General features: G+C 54.0%; 3 protein-coding genes and 1 long non-coding RNA gene across 12 annotated transcripts in view; 2 read left to right on the top strand and 2 right to left on the bottom strand.

The window, feature by feature from the left end:
* Positions 1 to 2,797, top strand: part of PHF20 (PHD finger protein 20) — a 50,982-nt gene extending 48,185 nt beyond the window's left edge. For all 4 annotated transcript variants that reach the window (XM_062642075.1, XM_062642073.1, XM_062642076.1 and 1 more), the window contains one exon: positions 65 to 2,797. In XM_062642075.1, coding sequence (XP_062498059.1) covers positions 65 to 207 — 143 coding nt within the window. In that variant the 3' untranslated portion in view covers positions 208 to 2,797. The remainder of the gene's footprint in view (positions 1 to 64) is intronic.
* Positions 2,798 to 5,133: 2,336 nt separating this feature from the next.
* SLA2 (Src like adaptor 2) overlaps positions 5,134 to 16,287 on the bottom strand; it is a 142,369-nt gene continuing 131,215 nt past the window's right edge. The window contains exons 1-9 of one of the 4 annotated variants that reach the window (XM_062642092.1): positions 10,176 to 10,316; positions 9,828 to 10,059; positions 7,065 to 7,188; positions 6,868 to 6,961; positions 6,661 to 6,747; positions 6,342 to 6,445; positions 5,638 to 5,787; positions 5,387 to 5,513; positions 5,134 to 5,304 (exon numbers count right to left, since the gene is read on the bottom strand). In XM_062642092.1, coding sequence (XP_062498076.1) covers positions 5,160 to 5,304; positions 5,387 to 5,513; positions 5,638 to 5,787; positions 6,342 to 6,445; positions 6,661 to 6,747; positions 6,868 to 6,961; positions 7,065 to 7,152 — 795 coding nt within the window. In that variant the 5' untranslated portion in view covers positions 7,153 to 7,188; positions 9,828 to 10,059; positions 10,176 to 10,316 and the 3' untranslated portion in view covers positions 5,134 to 5,159. Of the gene's footprint in view, positions 5,305 to 5,386; positions 5,514 to 5,637; positions 5,788 to 6,341; positions 6,446 to 6,660; positions 6,748 to 6,867; positions 6,962 to 7,064; positions 7,498 to 7,617; positions 7,663 to 9,827; positions 10,060 to 10,175; positions 10,317 to 16,287 lie in introns of those variants that run through there. The other 3 variants (XM_062642093.1, XM_062642095.1, XM_062642094.1) reach the window with 3 other exon arrangements.
* LOC134175794 (uncharacterized) lies at positions 8,217 to 8,941 on the top strand. The gene is made up of 2 exons (XR_009969142.1): positions 8,217 to 8,569; positions 8,659 to 8,941. It is a non-coding gene; the product is annotated as an uncharacterized LOC134175794 (long non-coding RNA).
* Positions 10,093 to 16,287, bottom strand: part of NDRG3 (NDRG family member 3) — a 48,194-nt gene continuing 41,999 nt past the window's right edge. For 2 of the 3 annotated variants that reach the window (XM_062642091.1, XM_062642090.1), the window contains 5 exons: positions 15,753 to 15,804; positions 14,788 to 14,835; positions 14,087 to 14,122; positions 13,944 to 13,995; positions 10,093 to 11,594 (listed from right to left, as the gene is read on the bottom strand). In XM_062642091.1, the coding sequence (XP_062498075.1) occupies positions 11,416 to 11,594; positions 13,944 to 13,995; positions 14,087 to 14,122; positions 14,788 to 14,835; positions 15,753 to 15,804 (367 nt within the window). In that variant the 3' untranslated portion in view covers positions 10,093 to 11,415. Of the gene's footprint in view, positions 11,595 to 12,085; positions 12,125 to 13,943; positions 13,996 to 14,086; positions 14,123 to 14,787; positions 14,836 to 15,752; positions 15,805 to 16,287 lie in introns of all 3 variants that reach the window. The other variant, XM_062642089.1, reaches the window with a different exon arrangement.

Below are 16,287 nucleotides of genomic sequence, written 5' to 3'. Positions count from 1 at the left end.
TTGTGACTTCAGGTGACCTGTTCACTGAGCACTGCAGTAGTGACACTTCTGGTTTTCTTTGCAGTTTTGGAGAGCTGGCTGGATTACACAGGCGAGCTGGAACCACCAGAACCACTGGCTCGACTCCCTCAGCTCAAACGTTGCATAAAGCAGCTTATAACGGACCTAGGCAAAGTGCAACAGATTGCACTCTGCTGCTCAACATGAGACTAGAAGATGTTGGAGACTGTTACTGAGTGCGAAGTTGGAGCATCTGATGTGAACAGCTCTGTATATTTAAATGAAATGAGCATGCTGGTTGCATGAGATGCAGATTGACTTCAGGGATTTGTGAAGAAGCGCTGTTCAAAGAACAGCTAAAAGGTTATTTCGGGTGTATTTGGCCATTGTAACGATACCGAAGAGGTCATGCTGTTGTCTTCAGAGGTTGGGTGTTGGTAAATTACACTTAAATTCTCACTCCTTTACAAGTTGCTCAGTTAAACGGTAGACTTTTTCATCCTTAAATTGACTAAAAATTGTGCCACTGAAGAACAGAGTTCTAAGAGCCAAAAATGTTTAGTTGACAGAGGTTGTAAATAACTTTGCATAGTTTAAGTGACTTGTGTCATGTTTTATTCCTTCTGGTTTATGCATAATAGCACACAGTATTTAATCATTAGGAAATGTTATAACAGTTTTCAGACTTAGTAGGTATGAATGTCCAGCTCTTAACTGTCACGTGTTACATGGAGGTTTGCAGGTAACAGTGGCCTAACCCCCACTTCTATTACGTTAAATAATGTAGCAGAAGGTCACAGGTGGATTGCACTCACTTTCAGAATAAATGATTGTTTTCCATATTTATCCTGTCACTATCACATGACTTGGTACTGGGGAGACACCCCTTAACGTTGTGTGGATGTGCATTCTTGAGCTCTTAACCATGGCCACGCTGTGCCTCCTGAAGCAGTGACACCCTGGTTGTGGCAGTGGGAAATGCCGCCCCGGATAGATGCGCTCGGCATCCCAGACTTCGCAAGGTCTGTGGTGGATGTTGTGTCGTTTTCTAGCCATGTGTTAATAATTGCCATTCCGGTTCTGTTTTGAAATGTCGACTTCTTTTCAGTCCTCTGAACGTGTCCATTGTAAGGACTCTACTCTGAATGTGTGGTTTTGGGAATCAGTTTTATATTGTGTAAATAAAGCCTCGAGATCTATGCATGAGGTACTGGCCTCGCAGGCAGTGAGTGGGTTATTACCTTACACAGTGTATGTTCACCAAGTCCCTTTTTATACCTTAAGTTTGAATTTTCTGGCTTGTGTTCCTTTGTGAGAGCAAGGTGAAAATGCTGCTTCTGGTCCGGTCGCGTTATCCCTATGAAACGGTGGTGTGTTGTAAGTATTGGAAATGTCTTTCAGCTGCAGATCATAGCTCCATAAATACCGGCTGTGACTTTAGTTTCCCTTCCCAAACGTTGCTGAGAAGTTCAGTGTGGAGTGTGGGAAAGCTGTTTCTGCAGAGAGAGGGTGTCCTTAAAGAGCTGGATTTGTTACCTTGATCTTGTGTGTGGTGGTACCACCAAAGGGGAAAGCTCAAACACAGTTGTAATTGAAAGGCCCATAACTGTAGGAATTACTAATTTTGGACATGAATCTGTAATGTTTGTATACAGCAAATAATGTAAGCGTGAAATATCCACTATTATTGTAGGAGATAAGGGTATCTACCCAGTGAATATTTTATTTCCTTTAGAAATCAAAATAATTAGGCTACTCTAGGTAGTAACTGAGGCTTTGGTGCCAAGATTCATTTGAGGGGATAATTTGTGTCGCGGTTTTATAGTCCTAGTTGGTCTATAGTGAATACAACACATATACAGCAGAAAAATAGTTATTTTTCTGTAACACAATTGAAATAAAGCTTACCTGATATTTAAGTATCACTTTGCTCCCCGAAGATGAGCCCAGTGCTTACACCTTGTCTCCTTCCTGTGACTGATACCTGGATTCGTGTGTACTGTGTAGCTCTAGAACAGGCGGCAGTAACAGGACAACCAGGACAGCATCAGAAGGAGCACACCAGACACGGTGAAGGTTTTGGGGTGTTTTCAGGTGAGGTGGGCCAGGAGGGTGTTCCCTGGTTGAAATGAAAGCAAGCACTTCCACCGGGCATCTCGCAGAGCGTAGCTGTGGTGTTAACACATCAGCTGTGCTTAGAGGGCACAAAAGCAGTTCAATCCCTGAGCAGACTTTTCACTCCAGAGCAGAACTTCTCCTTCCCAAGCCATCGCTTTTTGTGTGTCCATTGTAGGCTTTTACTTTGCCAGTTTCTTTTTGCTCAGGGCAGGACCTAAGATTTGGAAGAAGAGGTGGTTCTGATGGGGGTATCAGCTGGCAAATACTGGAGACTTGGTGGGTAGAGCTGGGGGAGCCCTTGTAGCTAAAGACTGAAACTATTTATTTAAACTAGAATAGCTTTCCTCATGTTCAGGAAAGATGCTTTATTGTGCTCTGCCTGGATTCATTTTTGTCCCTGTTCTTGCAAGTTTCCACATTGGTGTTTCTTAGTCTGGACCCACGGTTTGGTCTGGCAGGTCACTTTTTATTTAAATCACTGGTAAGTGAATGCAACGTGGAGCCTTGATGAAATGAGCAAACATTGCACTGTGGATACATGAATATATTTGTCTTTGTTTATGCACTATTAGAACCGAGGGCGCTGTACATAGAACTTTGCTTTGGAGCAATATTTGCGAAACTTGAAAACTTCTGTATCTTGGTGTTTGGAATAAATAAATAGGTTTTTGTTGGTTAAGTCTTAGTGAAGTCTTTCTTTCAATTAATGATGAGCCAATAAAATCGGGTTTGGACTGTTTTTCACATAGCGTTGAAATGTAAATACTGCAGTTCGACAGGAATGGAGATGCTAACTGTTCCTAAAGTATGGGAATGATTGTTTTCCACATCTCAGATATTCTCAGTAGGTAAACTCTGTTGGTGTATGTTGGATATTGTTTTAAGTGAAGAGCTTGTACACTTTATTCCCAAATCCTAATACATGTAATACGTTACCCTGGGTGTGTAAAACCTGACCTGATTTGTGTGCCTGTTTCAGTGAGCAGCCTGAGGGCTGCACTGAGCACTCAGTGTCAGTGAGAGCAGCAGCTCTCGTAGCTGAGCTCAGTCAGAGAGGACTCAACAACAACCAAGTGTTGCAGGTAGGAGCCAGAACAGCGCAGCTCTCACACCTGGAACTGGGGGTGTGCGAGTCTGGTACCAGGGCTCAAGTGTGAAGCCAGGACACTCATTCCAAGAGTATGGGAGGCCTAAAGGTGCAGTTCCTGGGACCTAGTGAATCAGGATGAGTGCTGTCAGGTGAACATTGCAAACTGAGCCGTGAAGGCTGGCACTTCATTTGTTTCTGAAATGACAGATAAACATCATTTCTGTTCACCTTTCAGGTGGAAAGGTGTTTCCATAGGGAGATGTGAATGCCTTCAGCAGTCCCTTTGATCCCAGCAAATGCTTGGTAGCTGATCTTGTGGAAGGGATGCTCAAACAGCTTGGTGTGAGGTGGCAGAGCACAGCTGTGTATGGCAGGGTTGCACACCTGCATGAAATACTTGTCGCTGCAGAGGAAGCTGGGGATAAAGCTCTCCAGTGCTGGGCACAGCCTCAAATCCTGCTTCGACTTCAGGCTTTGTGCTGATGATGGTAATGGGCTGCAGTGTTCAAGGGTGGGTGGCTGGAGTGGGGATGGTGCCACGTGGGGCTGGGCACCCCCAGCAGCACCCTCCAGTCTGAGGCAGAACCATTGATGCAGAAGCACCAAGGATGCTTCTACACCGCTGTGGATGGATCCAGGCTGGAGGAGGAGGAAGGAGGCCCAAGAGCTGATCTTTTACACAATGGGGTGGATAAGGGCAAAAATGAAGGGAAAGCCCTGCGACAGCAGCGGCTCAAGTGGCTGTGGAACCAGGTCAGGGCTGAGGGACAAACCCAACCTGTACCCTGTGCAGCTGAGACACCGGCGCTGAGCCCGACGGCTGCACAGGTGGGTGAGGCTCCGGGCTGCTGCGTGCAGGGAAACGAGACAAGCGAGGGTGGGCCTGGAGGAGCCCGTGTGTCAGACATGAAAATGAGGAGAGCCGAGCATGTCGGGGCAGGAAACCTGCAGAGGAGGGGGGTCCTGAGGCACCAGTGCAGGGAAAGGAAGGAGGGGATGGCATGAACAGCAACAGTGGGCGCTTCCCCAGGCCGTGCTGTGAGGGATGCAAAGGCTGAGGCTTGGTGGTGCTCTGAGCCTGCTGGTTTAGGTCCCCTCTAGCCCGGTGGTGCCGCACACAAGGATTTGCACTGTGCCTGTTCGGGTCACCTCGTCCTGCACGGACCCGTTTCCCGTTGCTCCTAGAACAGCACTTGTGTCGATAAACGTTTCCAGGCTCTAGGGCTCATTTGTCCTCGGTGACCTGAGCGGTGGCTCCCCCCGTGTGGGGAGCTGGCAGCAGAAGCAAAACCCCCCCCAGGGCATGGAGGGTGAAACCAGCCCCGTGGCTGCAGCTGCAGTTCACGATTTACTCACACCCCCTCCGTGTGAACGAGATGCCCTTTAATGAAGATGTGATAAATGGGGGTTGCTGCGTTTCCAGCAGGATCCTGGTTCATGGCCCTTGAGCCCAGTGCAATCCCCGCGGTACCAGGGTCAGAGCTCAGCTGCTGCTGTGGCCGGTCCCATAGGCACAGGGGTGAGTTTAGGGCTGGGGGAGAGCAGGAGGGTTCCCTCACAGGCCCTGTCCTGCAGCCACCTCACCCCACATCAGTTTGTGCGTGACCTCGAGGGGTCCGTTCCCACCCCGGGCCAGGCTTTGGGCCATTTGCATCCCATTTCCCTGCTGCTGTGGGAGTGCGGACGTGGCCTCTGTGAAGCGGCTCCTCTTGTGTCCGGCCTCCGCTTCACCCAGCGCCATGGGGGGAGAGACTGGGGCTGCTCAGACTTCACGTCCCAAAGCGCCCGGCTGTGGGGAGCGCGGGCCTTTGGGCAGCCCCTTCCTCCGGCATCGGTACCGGTCGGTCCCCACCTTGGCCTCAGCTCTCCCCTGCCGCGGCTCCCGTCTCCCGCAGCACCGACGAGCAGCCATGGCCGAAGCCATGGGGCTGTGGCCGGGCGGGCCCTGCCCTCAGCAGCCCTTGGGCCCCTTCCCCTCAGCGCCCTCCTCGGGGATGGCCGCCCCCGCCAGCAGCAGGTAGGAGCTGAGGGATTCGCGCAGGCCCAGGCTCACGGGGGAGTCCTCGGGGGGGCCCGCGGTGTCCAACAGGAGGGAGCTGTGGGAGCGCGGTCACTGGGCAGCCCACAGAGCCCGGGTGCTGTCGGGGCGCGGGGCAGCCCCCCCCTCCCCGTCCCTACCTGTCCATCTTGTCCCAGATGAGCGATGGCTTCCTCACGGCAGCGGGCGCGGCGGCAGCAGGAGCCACCCGCGGCCCGGCAGTGGAGCAGGGCTCGCCGAGGGCGCAGCACAGCCCCTCCCCGACCTCTGCAGGGAGCCGCTGCTGTCACAGGGTCACCCCCTCCCATCTGCCCCCCAGTGCAAGTGGGGCACCGGCCGCCCTCCCTCCCTCCCTGCGGGGCACGCACGGAGCCGGGCGGCGGGGCCGTACCGGAGTAGTGCTCCACGAGGCCGTGCAGGCTGGGGAAGGTGAGGCGGGGCGCGATGTAGAGCCAGCCGTTGTCCAGGCGGTGGATGCGGTAATGGGTCACGGCGGCCCAGCAGCCCCGCTCGCAGCGCCGCACCGACAGCGAGAAGCAGCCTGCGGGGCCGGGGCACGAGGCTGGGATGAGGCAGGGACCCCCTGCACTGGGGGTCATTGCCCCCCGAGGGGGGGGGGGGCAGCAGCACCCCATGGGTGTGAGCACCCCTGTGCCAGCCCCATGCCATGAGCACCTCCGCGATGGGCTGCGGGAGTGCCAGGACATGGATGACCGCACACCCTCAGCATCAGGTGCTAGAGTTCCACGGCCAGGGTCTTCGCCGCTGGCTGTCCCCAGCCCCATGGCCCCCGCTGTGAGGCCTCGGCCTCGTGCCACCCATTGGGATCTCCTGTGGGGTTCCCTCAGCACCCCATTGCGATGGGGCCCTGTGTCACTGCAGGGGCTGAGCCTTTCCACCCCTCAGCTCAGCAGAGGCCGCAGGAAGCCTCCCGGTGGTTTTGGGTTCTGAGGCTCCACGGCAGAGGCTCAGCACAAAGCAGGGAGCAGCAGCACCGGGAAACTGCAGCCCGGGAGTGAGCGATGGGATGGAGGGGGATCGGCCCCAGGGGGGACGGCAGGGAGCGGGGACAGGGCCCGGGGCCGCGGGTCTCACCTCGCCTGGTCTGGCTCTCCCGTATGAGGAAGGACCCGCTGCGGTTGCCCGGCCGGAGCAGCAGCTCCTCCGCCTTCTGCCTGCTGATGCCCTCGTACAGCCACCTGCAGGGCAGCGGCGCTGGCACAGCCTCTCCCGGCGCCCCAGGCCCGGAGGGGACAGCTCGGGGCACAGCAGAGCGGGTCCTGGGGACACCCCCCGAGCCCCAGCGCTGCCCCGTGTCACAGGGACAGAAACGGGGGCAGCGGCCGGGGTTTGGGCTCAGGGCTGTGGCCGGGCTCTCTGCAATGGGGCCACGACCCTTAGCGCCCACCCTTACCTGTGCCTGATCCTGGCCACGCAGCTGCTGGGGATGTGGCATTCCTTACCGGACACCTCCGATGCCACCAGCCACCAGTCCCCATCCCTGCAGGGAAGGGGTTGAGCCATCCTGAGGGGCTGAGGCTGCGGGGAGGGGACCCCAGCGCGGTGCCACCGCCAGGGCCCGGTGCCTGGCTGGGAGCACTCACTGGGATCAGGGACTTACTCGGAGAGGACGCGGAGCTGCTCCCCCATCCTCAGGATGGCCCCGGGGCCGGAGGGGAAGTCGCAGAGAGCCAGGGCCTGGACGCCATCGGGGGCTGTGGGGACGGTGACGGGGCTCAGAGCTCCGCCGGTGGCACCAGGTCCCCGCAGAGGGGGGAGGAAGGGGCACACGGGGGTGCCGCAGCTGCGGGCACTCACCTGCCTGTGCGGGCAGCGGGGGCTGCGCGGTGTCGGGGGCCGCTGCGGTGATGCCGAGCGGCCTCTCCCGGCTGGGCCCGCTCCCCATCCCGTGGCTCAGCCCCCGGCCCTCGGCTGCTGCCGGCTGGGGGGGAAAGAGAGGCCCCAGGCTGGACCGCGGTGCGGCCGTGTAGGGATGCTCATGGGCTGCAGGCACCAACCCCGTGCCCCAGGGCACGGCTTTGGGCTGGGCTGAGCCTGGTGGGCAGCCCCATCAAGTGCTATGAGGACTGGTGGGGACAGCAGGAGCCTGCCCAGGATGGGGCATCTACATCCCCATCCCTGACCATGCCCACCCTCTATGTGCTGTCACCACTCTTGCCCGGTGTCTGCAGGGTGTGAGGCTCCCTGTACCAGCTCCCATGGGAGCTCAGGGGCTATGGGGAACACAGCTCTGCCACCCTTGGTTCCCTGGCCATGGAGAGGGGCAGCCGAAGTTCTGTGTGACCCAAACCCTCCACTGACTGAGACCACAGACCTGCTGCTGGCCTCAGTTGGGGTGAGCCCCACTTACCTGGCTCTCGCTGTCACCATTCTGCAGGAGCTGTCAGGGCTGGGCTCAGCTCTCTCTGCGTGGTGGGTCCTCAGGCTCCCCGGTTGCAATCGCAGGGTCCCTCTTGCACAGTGGATCCCCCTTGTGCAGGGCAGCCCCTGCCCTTGCGGGATCCCCTTGTTCTGCCCTGGTCCCTCTGCTCTAGGGCTGGGTGCTCCCAGCAGTGCTGCGGTGTGAGGGGTGCAAGGAGCTGGAGCAGAGGCTGCGGCTGCTGCTGCTTCCTGTTACGTGCACACACACACAGAGAGCGGGGCTTTCTCTTCTTCACTCACACTGCTCAGCTGCCGGTGCCCCTTGGGGACTGCGGCACACGGAAAGCTCCCTGAGGGCACTCAAGGCACCGAGGTCACTGCATGGGCTCTGGGGTGGGTAAAAGGGAGGGATGGGCGGCACGTGAGAGCAGGAGCAGACTCTAGGACTCAGAGGCTGAGGCTGGACAAGGGTCTGAAGGTGCCTCCTGGACACAGCAGCGGTTGCTCTCACAACCAAGTTCCTCCTTGCAGCATCATCTGACACCAAGGAGTTTGACTCCATCACGTTGCACCAAGGAGCACGACTCCATCACCTTGCACCAAGGAGCACGTCCAGGTATGGTTGTGCAGCGTGTCCCAGGGCAGGAGCTGGGGGCAGTGGTGTGAAGCTGCCTCCTTGCAAGGCCTGTGGCTTTCCTGGTAACAAACTGCTCCCTCCAGCATAAGAGGTGCCGCAGCCGGAGGCAGAAACCTCAGCCCATGGCTGCAAGAGGTGATTTTCCATCAGTGACCCCAGAGAAACCTGCAGCAGAGCCGAGCTCAGCGCGATGTGCCCCATGCTGCTGGAGAGAGGGATGCACGCTGCTGCTGATGCAAAGGCTCTTGGGGTGTTGGAGGAGCTCATCCCAAGGATCTGAGCGGTTGGGAATGTGGTCCTAAGAGTATGAGAGAGCTGGAAAGTGCTGAGCACCTCTCTGGGCATCCAAATGCCAGCCAGAAGAGGTCGAGGAAGCCCTCTGTGATCTTACAGGGACCTCAGTGCTGCCCTGAAGTGTGGAAGCCCTAGCACCAATGTGGGCTGGGATCCCACCCCAGGGAAGCCTGGCCTGAGCTCAAGCTCTGCTCCTGGATTTGGCTGGCATTGCTCATGCCACCCAGAGACACATTTTGTCCTTTACTAAATGCATTTGTCAGCTTGTATTTAGCTTTGATTTTTGTAGTTTTAACAGGAAAAGCAGTTACTTATGTGAAAACAAATTTACTTCTCCAGTTATCCTTGGGGTAATAAAACATACAACAAAGCCCATGACAAATCTTGCCTTGCTTATGCCTGTGAACCACCATGGCAACAAAACTCTCTTCTTAATCACCTCCCTTCCAAACTGCCCAAAATCTCATCTATTTACTCTCCTGGCTTCCTTGTCCATGGGCAGCCTGCAGCTCCAAGCTCTCCTGTTCCACATCACAGACAGCACTCATCGAGCTTGCACCAACCCCTGCAGTCATTTAATTTCCTCTACCTCATCTCATTGCCATTTTAATACTGCATTTCCCTTTCATTTGGTCTGCTGCTGTATTGTCATAAGGGAACTCGAGGAAGAATCGTTTCTCAGTGGAGTCAGCTGGCATTAGATCACAGCACTGCACCACCAGCAGCTTCCCTCCTGTGCATGTTGCTTTGCATCCAGCAGCAATGAACTTCATGTGGTATCTGGTGGCCTGGTCCCTCTGGTAGTCTCTTCTTGTATTTCTATTCATTTAATCACTTCATCACTTCACTACTCTCTCATTAACACAACTGCCTCATTTCTCCCCATTCACTTTGCTATTCACAAACCCCCTTTGTCTCACTGCCTGCAATGACCTTCCTGAAGGTCTTCCCCAAACCAAAGCACAAGGCTGCAGCACTGCACCCTATGGGCACAACAGCAAGACCTCGACTAACCCTTGAGCAGCAGCTGGCCCCCGCCAGTCCCTGCTGGCTCTCTGTGACAGCTGTGCTGACAAACCTGAAACCCCAGAGCAAAACCTGGCTCTCCAGAGCAGAAGATGAAGAACCGGTTGCGTTAACGACCGCCTGCAGCGCCCACAGCTGGCTGGGGCACAGGGGGATGATGTGCAAACAGAGCTCGTGGCCCTCAGCCTCCTCGTGTCACAACTGCCCTGGCACAGGGCTGACAGCTTCACTTTGTGTCCTACCTGTGACACCCGCCGCTGCAGAGCTCTCTTCGTCAGGGAAGGCAGCTGCTCGTGTTCCCCTCTGTCTGGAGGCAATCCTTGGCCTGTTTTGCCTCCACTTTGTCGAAGCTGGAAGTTTCTTCTTGCATTTCTGCAGAAGGCAGCTCTCCAGGGCCCACTCCTGCAGGGCCACCTCTCCAAGCGCTGCCTCTTCCATGGGCACGAGTTTGCCTCTCACACCAGCGGCCTCAGGCTGTGCCAGGAGAAACACCACGAGCACACCGGCTAACAATGAAACTCAGGTATAGCTTTATTTAATAACTGGTACAAAGTCCCCCTCAGGCAGAGCCTCCCAGTTCCATTCCCTACCTGAAATGGAGCAGAACGTGAGCGTGACCCTCGGAGGAGCTGGCTCCCAGTGAGTCAGGCCTGCTCAACAGTTAAGAAAGGGTGTTTTGCTCATCTATTGAGCCCTGTAGTAGCCTGACCACTCTTCCCTTTTCTCCCATTAACAGCAAGACCCTGGCACACAGCAGGCATTTGCCTCCCGCTCCTTATGACCCAGCCAGATGTAAAAAGGCAGCAGAATTGTGAATTCCAGCAGGACAGAGGTGCTCCCTGCTCATTCTTCTGACCTGGCTCACGCAAATGTGTGCCTGGTGGTCATTGACATCCACAGGTATTTCCTGAATCTCAGCTAACACCCTGTGCAGACACCCTGCCTGGGCTGGCAGCGGTGGGAAGCAGAGCTGGCAGTGTAGGAGATTCCTGGATCTGGCATGGGGCACTGCTGCCCCTTTCACAACCTACTTGAAGATGCCAGGGCAGAATAGCAGAATAGGTGTTAACTGCATCTGACCCTAGGGGGCCAGCAGAGGTGGTCTGGAGCCAGGGCTGCTGCAATGTAATCCCTTGTACTTGGTTAATAGTGCACCTCGGTTAGTGTAAGTTTACTTGTTAATTGCTTTGCCCTTTCAGGAGGCTCAGGTGAGAAATCAACTCTGCTCCTTCCTAACACACACACAGAGATGAGACCAAGACAGTATTTCTGACCTTTGTTTTCCCCATGGCTGCCTGGCACGCCGAGAGTCCTGGGAACACAAAGACCTCTGATGGGTTCTACACTCCAGGCACAGCTCTGCCAAAGAGGTTCACCTGCTCCAGTGCCTGGAGCTCCACGTCATCATGGTCTTGCTTTCCCATGTCCCACAGATGCCGTATCAACTGCACCACAAGGGTCCTTTAGCAGAAGCACAACTAGAAAGCAATTCTAAACCTCACAAAGCCACAGAAATTATATTTAAATGAACAGGGGAGACAACGGCTGTCATCTGGATTGATACACAGCACAGACAGGAGATGGGACCAGCATGTACAGTAACGGGACTTACTAAGACTGCGGAATGTGAATGAGTTTTAAAGAGGCTCTGATGCCAAAGGCATACAGAAAGGACCAAAGTAATGCCAAGTACAGACTACCAAGGAGGTGGCAGCTCAGATGGGCATGCACAAGTTAGAACAGTTAATGCCATGTTGGTGAAATGCTAGATTCTGAGTGGGTTCAGTGGGGGAGAGTGGAGTTGTCTGAATCCAGAAGAGGGGCTCCTGCCTAACAGGATACTTCCATGGTTTGAGGTGCCTCCTGGAGGTCAATTCCTTCTGGAGTTCCAGCACTGTCTTCACCATGGTTGCTAGCGTGAGACCGGCTGCGGATGCTATCGCCAGAGCCCAGGCTAGAGGAGGAGTGGGTACGGGAGCGTATCAGCCTGGTCATGCTGGCTGCTGGCACTGCAAGAGAGAACAAGCGCGGGACTTAGAAAAGGAGGAAGTTTGTAGAGCAGTGTGACAGTCACTCAGATATGTGCCACTGGGCAAGCACGAAAAGAACTATACCCTCAGGAAGAAAACTCGCTCTTCACTGCCAAAATTAACGTCTAAAGCAACATATTTAAGGCCCAATTTCAAAAGGTCCAAGGTGAGCAAGTGCCTAAAGTGTAACTGATCATTTGCAAGTGCAGTCATGGCGAGTGTCTGTGCAAACCAAGGCAGCTGTTGTACAGATGACCTTTTGAAAGTCAGTCTCGTCACTCTAGGAAACCACAGAGCTGAAGTCATGCAACAATCAACAAAATACAAATGAAAGGTGAAACAGCAGCACACACACTGCACAACGACCAGCCCAGCCCGCAGCAGGACATGCCGAGACACAGCGATGCACCCGAAGAATCATTCAACTCAGTACACAGACTTGGGCCGAGGCGATGCGCAGTTGAAGGTACCTGACTCAGTGCTTAGGTGGCTGAGCTGCACATAAGGGACTGGAAACAACATGAGACAAGGGAAGGGATGAATACAGGAAAGAGCCAATTAGTTGTGGTGTGTGACTAGCAGCTGCAATGCTCCTGGGACCCCCAGCTACCTTCCCTTCCACTCCCAGCTAACACTGCACTGAAAGCTCCCAGTACCTGTGGAGATAGCAGCTAATGAGCGTCTCGGGGAGATGCCAAGTGACTCCAAATCCATCAGGGCCAGATCTCTTCAATGCCTTTAGCTGAAAACTGCCATGCACCTGGTGACCTCCCTGCTGCACACACCACAACTGTTCAACAGAGACATCATTTTCCTATGGTGGGGAAGCTGGGGTGTACTCTGTAACTCCAGATACGGAACAGAAATTCATGTCTTTCCTGACAGCAACAGGTTTCTGCTAAAAGCCTCCTGCAAAGTGTCACCTTCCACCCTCAGTGCCAGCCCAGGCAACTGTTTCAGCCAACGTGCAGAAGACTCAAGAGTAGCTGTTGAGGAACTGACTTGTGCATTTCTAGAAACGGCAAGTTTCCAATTTGCTTCTCTCTCTTGAGAGGGGGGGCTAAGCTCAGCAGTGGCAACACAGTCTTGCCCACCAAAACTGGGAAAAACCATCTTGGGACTAGCTACTAATTCTGGAAGCACAAAATTACCCAGTGCTGCGCATCCTACTTGCAAGAGATCTCAATCCCGAAGCGCTGCTGAAGTCCTTGCTCCACTGACAGCACTTATTGACTTTACTAACACCATGAACACAGGAGCATTGAAATGCTCTCTCAGTGAGGCTGAGGGAGCCTTCCCACATGGCACCCTCCTCTGCAGGACCAGGCCCTCCTGGCCAGCCTTGGAGAATATGATTGTCCTACTACATTCATGTCAGCTACACGCAGCTCTAAGAAAAAGGACAGCTTCTGCTGAGCCCTGACACCCACGAGCTGGCAAAGAACTCCTGGCCATGTGGAGACCATGGGGACTGTCACAGCTGCCTACTGGCCATCCTTAGTGGAAATGAGCCACACAAACCAACCCCTCTCATACCTCCAGCTTTTGAAGGTTCAGCATCTGCAGAAGGGAACTCCTAGACCTGACCCCTGGCAGGCAAGGCAGAGCTGTGCCAAGGGGCCTGCAATGGAGACAGAGGTGCTTTAGTGCACTGAGAAGCCCTTCTCCTGAAGTCTCCAGTGTCTGGAGTACCAAGAGCAGTGGAGCTGAGCTGCTGTCAGTCTGACACACTCGGGAGACAACGTCTTTTGCCACCAAGCACTAGGAGGAAGCCATAGAGCAGGGCATGCAATGAATCAAAGCACAGCTCCCTCTGGGCTCCCGGGTGTCTCAGAAGTCACTCAGCTCTGTTCTGCCACTGGAGGGTTTCACTCTGAGATACCATTTACCCCTTGTGGGAGTCTGAAAGAAATAGGCATGTTTGAGAAGAAAGGGAAGGACTCTCATGTACCTATCACAGCTGTGAGGCTGTGCTGCCAGCTCCTCCCTTCCGGAGAAGGTATGCAGAGATTTCAGGAGATTTATTGTTCTTGGGATCAGGCTTTTCTGGACTGGCACAAAGACAGACTCACAAGGTTTTACCAACAGCAGAAACTAAAAAGAAGTCACCACTCCAGCTGCAGTGTGGATTAAACATGTCAGGGATAACATTAGTTTGCTAAGGCTTGTTGGCACCCTAGTTGATTTTCCACTGTGGATGGATCTCCTGGCAACCACACTAACTGATGGGTGGGAACACAGATGCCAATGGGCTCAGATGGACCAGGAAGGCTGAGTTCCCTTCACAACAGCCCTGCTCCAAACCAGAAAATTGTGTTTGCCACTTACTGTAGCCCATTCCCTGCACAAAGTACTTGAAGGCTTCAGTCAGCTTGCCAGGCTGTGGAAACAGAAAGTGCAGCTTTAGTGTGAGTAGAGCAAGGGGCTCTGTCAGCCCAGATGCTGAGGGAGAGCCGAGAGGTGTTTCTCACCTGAACCACCTGGGGCAGGCCCCCGCAGTCAGCCATCTGCAACAGGAAACAAAGGGAGGTTGAACTGTCCTTCCCACCCCAGAAGCACAACTCCAGACCCACCCAGCACTGCCCACCTCACCAGGGCGATGGCATGAGGCTGCACTGCCACATGAGCCACACTTGTGTCATTTGGTCTCCAAGGCTAAAACAGGGCCCAATGATGCACCTCCTGAGAGCCTGTTGCTGAAGGAACCCAGCACCTTGGAGGCCACATTACCAAGTGATCTCAGGCCATACTCTAGGTCCAGGAGTAACCCTTGACCATCCCAGCTCCTGCCACTCTTCCCAAACCTGTCACTTTGCACTTCCATACAGCAGTGGTCTGGCACACTGCAGAGCCACAGGTGAGGATGGGAAGGACCGGAATAATGCTAGAAGTGACGCTGCTGCTGGCAGAGAGCAGGCAGGGCACTTCTGCTGTCTCTCAGCAGGTCTTCCCTGCTGGCTGGAGATAACAGAGAAGCGGCCATAAAACAGGGATTCAGGGACACCCTGACAAACTCTCCCAAGTGTGGCTCCATACAGGATAAACACAGCCCTGAATGACTGTCCACAAGCTTCTTAAAGCCAAATGTATGGAAGGCAAAAACCTAAGTGGAACTGGCCCAGCAAAAGTACTGTCTTTGTGGAGCTGGAATGGATTCTGGAGCAGCACTCACCTTCAGAAAGGTAGTTTTGGTTGGGTCAAGACGTGAATTGCATTCAACCTAAAATAAAAGGAGAAAGGAAGGACATGACATCACACAGAAAACTCAAGGAGTCAGATGTAACATGTGGGGCAGCTGAACCAGAAGCAGTGGCTGTCTTCAGCAGTGAGAGGTCCTCTGGAGCCAGGAAGGACAGAGAACTTCCCCTGCCATGGCTGGGAAGTGGTGAGAATCCTCAGGGGTAGTATGGTTGCAAAGTCAAAACTTGCAGAATGTCTCAGACTTCCACACCAGACTGATGAAAAGGCAACAGGCCATGACCAGAAAAAGCCCTGCAGCAGTTCTCCATGCACAGCTCCTGGGTCCAAGCTACTGCTTTAAGGAGATTACATTCTTCCACAGTTCCTTAAGACAACTGCTTTTGGTCACAACCCCCTGGTCTCCCCACGATCACCAGCTGAAGGGGAGGAGCAACATTCACCACAACCACACTGCACTGTTCCGTGTCCCATTTATAACTGTGCTGGGAGGGAAGTGGGTTATAGATGCCTACAGAGAACAACAGGAAGGAGATGCCTCTAAATGCTGCCTTCCCTACGAAGCAGTGCTTTTGCAGACTCCCCACCGCAGGAACTGCAGTCACACTGCTTATTTTTAAACCCCAGGTAGCCTCAGTACAACAGCAATAGAACAGTAATTTGTGACTTGAACTGAACTCTAGGCAGCAGCCTGGCAGAGCTCAGGGATTCCTGAAAGGTGTTCTCTCCATCATTTGTTGAGCAAGATGCTAGGGCACAAGGACTCCCACTAATAACTGACACATCTCAACAGCTGGAGGACTAGAAAAGAGCCTGAGACATGAAGTCACTTTCTGTGCCTAGTTCTGGGCATGCTGAAAGCACTGCTGGGTGAGGCAGGTTTTCCCAGTGATTTTTTAGGGCTCATGACATGAGAGGAAAGAGTTCATGTGTACATACCACTGCGTCCACAGCAGGTGAGCTGTCACCAACCACTAGCAAGGCGGGGCACCTGGTCAAAAACCAAAACAGGAACGTTACTCCCAGCGCTCCAAAGGCATTGCTGAGAAGTTTGAACTCTGTGAACCAACAGCCTCATGAAAGTTTAACAATGCTCAGCAGAGTCCCTGTCTGACACCACACTGTGGCATTTTATTGCACCAAAACATCCTCCAGGGCTTGCACGTACACCCCCACTGCCCTCTCCATGCACACCAACTGCCAGTTCTGTTGCACACGTGATTTCTTCAGCAAGGTGGGGGAAAGCAGTCAGTGGTGCCAAACAAAAACCTGCCTCCCTAATTTTCCATGCAAAACAACCAAACTAACAGCTCAGCAAACACAGCAACTGCTGGTGGATACACTTACTCCTCTGACTCTGCCTTCTGCAGAACCAAAGTGTATTCTTAATGAAGGGGCTTGAACAGTCTTTACTGCGCCTGGCCTTGAGGGGTTCTTACTGAGAAGCAGCAACAGCTTTTCTGCTGAGGGGACT

The sequence above is a fragment of the Pezoporus occidentalis genome, unplaced genomic scaffold, assembly GCF_034315485.1.
Source record: "Pezoporus occidentalis ecotype Australia unplaced genomic scaffold, CSIRO_AGI_Poc_V1 ctg70, whole genome shotgun sequence".
Classification (NCBI taxonomy): Eukaryota; Metazoa; Chordata; class Aves; order Psittaciformes; family Psittacidae; genus Pezoporus; species Pezoporus occidentalis.
This window is presented reverse-complemented; position numbering and strand designations above follow the sequence as displayed.